The sequence below is a fragment of the Vicia villosa genome, linkage group LG2 (assembly GCF_029867415.1).
Source record: "Vicia villosa cultivar HV-30 ecotype Madison, WI linkage group LG2, Vvil1.0, whole genome shotgun sequence".
NCBI classification, from domain to species: domain Eukaryota; kingdom Viridiplantae; phylum Streptophyta; class Magnoliopsida; order Fabales; family Fabaceae; genus Vicia; species Vicia villosa.
Genome location: NC_081181.1, coordinates 9,055,940 through 9,062,519, shown reverse-complemented (window position 1 = coordinate 9,062,519; position 6,580 = coordinate 9,055,940). Strand labels below are relative to the sequence as shown.

The 6,580-nt window shown below is 32.4% G+C and overlaps 1 protein-coding gene across 1 annotated transcript; it reads left to right on the top strand.

Annotated features, from left to right (window-relative positions):
• The first annotated feature begins 1,020 nt into the window (after nt 1-1,020).
• LOC131645830 (probable protein phosphatase 2C 11) lies at nt 1,021-4,471 on the top strand. Its single transcript, XM_058916030.1, has 8 exons — nt 1,021-1,222; nt 2,454-2,596; nt 2,998-3,096; nt 3,227-3,385; nt 3,515-3,601; nt 3,686-3,777; nt 3,867-3,938; nt 4,073-4,471. Exons 1-8 carry the CDS (start codon nt 1,041-1,043, stop codon nt 4,199-4,201), a joined length of 963 nt encoding a protein of 320 aa, XP_058772013.1. The 5' UTR covers nt 1,021-1,040; the 3' UTR covers nt 4,202-4,471.
• Nucleotides 4,472-6,580: the final 2,109 nt, after the last annotated feature.

The window sequence follows — 6,580 nt, the reverse complement described above, 5'->3', positions numbered from 1 at the left end:
GAGTTTATGGACGATATCGACATATATGTTTAATGCCAATATAATTATGATAAATAATAATTAAATAAAATTGTCTATAAATCAAAATTAAATAACACCACATGGCTAACAATAAAATCCAACGATGTAACATTCTCAATCGCCTAAAATTAAATAAAAAAAATCTATTTTGGAACCAAATAAGAAAACCAAAATCAAATAACACTATGTGGCTAATAATGTCAAACTTGAACCATGGGCCCATCAAATTTTTCTCAGACAGAGCAAAACCCAAAAAGAAAAAAATTAAACTAAAAAAACAGAGAAATTAGTTACTAACCAAATATAAGAAAGGCAATAAAGATAACAAAAATAGGGATGGTCATTGCTTATTCGTTAAATCTAGAAACAAAATGCGAGGAAGGATTGTGTTAGGTCATCAACTCGGGGGTTCAACACGAATGAGCATTTTTTGTTGGGACATTTTTTTTATGAGCAACACACCTTGTGAGAGACACGCTACATACTCACGCAAAATCTTAAAGTAATATGTGTGTGAGTTCTCTCAGTTAGAATTGTCCAAGTTTCCACTTTTTTAATTAATGTGGGACTTACCCATACTTTATTTCTCAACATTTTAAACTCACACTTGTTATTCTCAACATATTGTATTAAAGAGAATTATGATTGCGAGTGAAATACATTATAGTAAGATATGAGAGTGATAAAGACAATAGACAGATATAAAGGCGATAGACGAAGGTGTGAGAGTAGTCAAAGAAATAATTTTTCTATTTCTTCAATACAAAAATGAGATTTTTATTATTTTGGGGATTGAAATTTTAAAAAAAAAAAAACAAATATTTTTAGCGAAACATTAATTTTTCAAGTTGAAAAGAATTATAATAAATAACAAAATTCTCTTTTAAAAAAGTTAATATTATTGAGTTTCCAAAAGACTGAATTCAAACCATAAAAGGATTAAAATTGAATTTTTATGAAGTGAGAGAAAACAAAATTACATTAGAAAAGAGAGAGAAAAAAGAAAAAGCTAAAAAGAAATGGGAGTAAAAGAGATGAAAAGAGGGAACAAGAAAGTAAATAATAAAATGGTCCCGGCGGACACCGACTGCCTCGAACATGCTGCCGCGTCCACTACCGCCGCCGCACATCCGCCGGCACGTCAAAACGTTGTGATTTCTTACAAAGATCACGATTCTCTCTCCAGCGGTGGCGGCATCAGGTGCTTTTTTTCATTCCTTACTTCATTCTCTATCACTATTTTGCTTCTAGTTATTAATTGAGGTTTTTCATTTTTGCTTCTTGTTGTGTTCATAAATTGATTGCTTAATTATCTATCATATAATGATATGTTGACTATGGTAGACTTTGGAACTGGCACAGAGTAGCTCTGTAGTACCGACACCTCTGAAAAAGTGTGTTCGTATTGTGCCTGTATCTGAAACCGACATCGAAATTCGTGATTACGTTTAATTTATTTATTTTTTCAAATTATTAGTAGTGTGGACGTGTGGTGCTTCATAGTAGAACACTAACACTAGACACGTAGACACCGATAATAACGAAAGTGGATGAACTACATAAATCGGTGTCGGACACCTAGGTTTGTGTGTAGGTTATCGCAATCACGATAATAGTGTGTTAGAAAAATGTCTTCAAATCTATGACTCTCAAACTAAAATGTAAAGGCTAATGATGTTAATCTCAGATAGCGTTGCGTAGCATTGATTCCCGAAAATGTTATAGCAGAAATCAAGTGAAATCAAGGATAGCCACTATTGTAAAGACTATCCAGTGTATAAAGTATAGAGCAATCACACGTAAGCAGAGAAGAATAAAATAGAACTGAACTAACAGTGAGAAGGAGAACAAGCTGATTATTTGTGAGCAAGAATATAACATTACTCTTTAAAGGGTTTCGATTGAAATTTATACCCTTTATAAAAAAACAACAGTTTAGAAAAAAGAATTTGAGGAATTTATCCCTAAAACTCTAATAGTGGACGCAATAGCGGCTGCAATAGCAGTTTGGGGCCACAACTAGCGAACGTTCCAGCAGCTATTGTTGAAAGGGGCTCGCGGATCAATAGCGTCGCTCCGAACCCTACCACTGCTACGCTATTTAGAGTAAAGGACAATAAATAAGCGATCAAAATGATTTCTTACTTTAATTCTTCGCTTGCAAAATGACATGTATAGCATGGAAACCAAAATAGGGAAGTAGGATGTAAAAAATAGATAAAGAGATGATTTAGTGCGTTCGCAAGTGAAGAAGGAAGGAAATTTTCACCAAGTTAATTATTATTCAATATGTACCATAATCTTGTCTAAATAGGGGAGATAGAATTGAAAAGCCTGATAATGTCACCCCATCCTTTTATGTTTTTATAATTGCCTTCAATTCTCAAATATTTAAAACTTTAAAAATGAATAAATTGCATTTTTTTTCATAGCATTCTATCTGGAAGTCGAAATGGAAAGATCAGCTATGGATATTCCAGTTTCAAGGGTAAAAGAGCTTCAATGGAGGATTTCTTTGAGGCCAAAATATCAGAGGTTGATGGTCAGATGGTTGCCTTTTTTGGTGTTTTTGATGGTATGTCCTATGTTTTTATTTTGTGCCCCTTATAATTAATGCTTTAACATTTTTGTCCTATTTGTTTCCCCGTATTTTTACGGTTCATTCTGTTCGTTTTCGTCATAGGACAATTTGCCATAATAAGACTCCTTTAAAGTACGATTTTCTAAGCCAAACAAGTAAATGTGTATTGAGTATTAACTGTCGGTATGATCGACTATCGTTTGAACATGAAAGAAATTCACAATGCTCTATATAGCAAAGAGGGAGTGTGCAATTCCGTGATACCAAACCCTTTTAAGATTTGATAAAATCATGGCTTTCAATTCCAAACTAAAATTGAAAAGAATTTAGTTTATTTCATATTGACATGTTGTTTTCATGCATCTCTTTAAATTTATTTCTTTTCATCTTTGTAGGCCACGGAGGTTCACAGACTGCAGAATACCTGAGAAATAATTTATTCAAAAACTTGAGTAGCCATCCTGACTTCATCAAAGACACTAAGACAGCTATTGGTATGTACTTCATTTATGTTTTAAGACATTCTGAAATTATCTTATCACATTATAGTTGTTTGGTTTGGTTTCCTACCTGGATGGTCTAAATATGAACTTCTGCTATGTTTAATTATTTGTCTTTTTGCAGTCGAAGCATTTAAACAAACAGACATTGATTACCTCAATGCGGAAAAGGGGCATCAAAGAGATGCTGGATCCACTGCATCAACAGCTGTATTGTTAGGCGACCGAATTCTTGTTGCAAATGTTGGTGATTCCCGAGTAGTTGCATCTAGAGCTGGTTTAGGTTGGTACCATTGTCAAGCACTTATTTTTGGTTACTACAGTTTTGTCAAGTTATGTACAAATTGCTTATATTAGTATCTTCATCTTTGTGTTTTTCTTTTCTTTTCACTGATATGAAGGTGTTATGCAGCTGTTCCTTTATCTATTGATCACAAACCAGATAGATCTGATGAGCGTCGAAGGATTGAACAAGCTGGGGGATTCGTATTATGGGCAGGTAAATTTCTTCATCGTCGTTTTTATGGTTCATAATAAATTAATGATTACGATAAATAATTTACTCTATTGCTGGTTTATCTAGGAACATGGAGGGTCGGTGGCGTTCTTGCCGTGTCCCGTGCATTTGGAGACAAGTTTCTTAGACCATATGTTGTTGCCGAACCAGAAATTCAGGTTGGTTAAAATCTTAAGTTTGATCGCCCATTTTCTGATACATTATGTCTGCTAATTTATCCCTCCCTTTGTACACTCTTTTGGCTTAGGAGGAAGACATCGAAGGCGTTGATTTTTTAATAGTCGCTAGCGACGGTCTTTGGAATGTTATATCAAACAATGTGAGACTTTTCATATGTTGGCTCAACAAATCGAGAGTTAGACCGATATAAATTTTACCGAATGATGAAGTATGTTGAAAAGAGTGCATAGCTAAGGCTCCGTTTACTTACGCAGTCTCTATACCTTTTTTCAGGAGGCGGTGTCTTTAGTACAAAATATCACTGATGCAGAAGCTGCATCTAAAGCACTTATTAAAGAAGCTTATACTCGAGGAAGCTCAGACAACATCACCTGCGTCGTTGTTCGATTTGATCCATCATGATGCTGCTGTATATATATGCTTTAGGTATCTATCATTTCTGACAAATGAAATAGAAATGACAAATTTGTGTGAAGTTCTTACCTTACTCCTATTGATTTATTTTAGGTTATGATGGTATTACAGTTTTGTAAGTTGTTTTAGTGTTATAGATTACTACTAGTTGGAAATTGGAAAAGGAAATACATGTAGATGCATTTGGTTTTACACTTGAAGGATCCAGCTGGTTATTGTGGCACTCTGAACAGTTAAATTACAGGATTTTTGTTTCTCCATTGATGTCCGTTAACTTTATTTGTTTCATTGTTCTTGCAATCTCAATCTCATTCTCCCCAAGTGGACATTTTGTATTGTTGAAATCTGTGTGCTCGAACCTAGCTATTCATGCCAGTTTCGGAGCATTGTTGTTTCTTTAAGATATATGAAATGAGATACTCCCTCTTTTTTTATTATCTCACTTTGAAAAAACTTTATTATAAGTTGTTTTATATAATACCAATTAATTTAATTTTTTTTTCTTTTAATTTTAAATATTTTTTGTTTTTTAATTTATTTTTTTTATGCTATTATTAAAGACTAAATTTGTACAAAAAATATAAAGTTTGATTTAAAAGGTAATGCACTGACAATGTAAAATAGTTTTACACGGTTACTCAATAGAAAATCATAAATCTGTCATGTCATTAAAAAAATTTTAAAATAAAAAAATAATTTAATTAGATACATGGTGGTGATTAGTTGTGTATCATCCTTTTTACATCCTTTTTCTCATAGAGTTTCTCTTTTTCATACATTTTAATATATATTAATATAAATAAAAACATTTTAATAAATTTAATTTCTGTTTTATGTAAATTTTGAAAAAGTAATTATATTTAGCTACCTTTTTAAATAATTTTTTTTTTGTTAATTTATAATAAATCAGATGGATCTAGAAGGGTAAAACTGAAGAAAAATTTATTAAAGGTCACATGATCAAATACCGGTATTACAAATGTTTGAATATGGGTGTTGTTCACTATACCACGTTTATATTGATTACACATTTTATAAAAAGAACATTTTTATAAAATGTTCTTTGTATCATTTGGATTTTACTCTAATGAATTGACAACCCATTTTAGAAAGAAAAAAAAGAAAAGAAATATCCAAATTTTAATCTTCAAATTCATCTTCACAATGTATTGTTTTGTGTTTCTTTACAAATAGGAAAAAAATGTTTTGAATTTTAATCTTTGAGTTAATCCTATGACAATATTTACATAAAAAAAAAAAATCTTACATTATAATTATAAGTTATTTATAAATCAATCTCACACCAAAATAAAATATTTGTCATTCAATATAAATCAAATATTCAAACAAAAATGTTGGTAAATCATACATTAATGTTCATAAAATAAAACGAAGCATAATACAAAAAGTCAAAATGTTAATATTAAAATGTAGAATAAAAGATAACTATTACATATATTTGAGGTTCATGTTTCTCCTCTACCTTTTGTACTACAACACGTGTCGTGCCTATGCTAAGATGACTTACAGAGTGGCCATCTGAGGAGTCTCTTCTTCAAACTCGCCCCTAGCTATGACATATCTCCCAATATCCACAATATGATGACATACCGACAACACGTCAATGACATGATTGTCTACTCCTCTTTTAAAATCTCCTGATGAATTAGTCTTAGGGGATCTCATTTTGCATATAGTATCATCTAAGGATGTGACACTCTATAAAACTATTAGATGTAGCAGTATATTGTACTCTATATATGAGGAGATGATACAAGATTTACATCTTCTAGGACTAACTGGTCATAGTACTTCACAAATATCTCATCAACATCTCTAATGGTAGGACCAACAACGACGGAGTCTCTATGTATACCATGCATATAACCGAACTAATACATGACTCGCTCAGGTAGATGTGGCTACATCAGACTCACATATCAGTTATCCATAGTACAAGGATACCACCTCAAACGGTCGTGTCACACGTTGATCGTTGTACGACATAAACAAAATATCATTCGACATGATGCAGTCAAAAGCAACTAGGAACAACTTGGCCGCTTGATTCCATTTGAGCGAGATGATCGAGAGCACACATGTGGAAAAGCCTCGAAGTAGTCTTCCACATATGCCTAGCCGAAGTAGTCTTCCCGTATTAGCTTCCAAATAAGTCACCATCATATTCAATGCCTCTGGTCTATTGGTTATGGAGTAGTTTATTATTATTTTTTGTGATCAGAAGATGTAGGAGGCATGATACATTATTAAGTGTAATGGACATCTCACTGATCGGAAGATAAAATGAGAATGTCTCTTTGTATCATCTCTCGACAAATGCAAGCAATAAATCATGGTTAATATAAT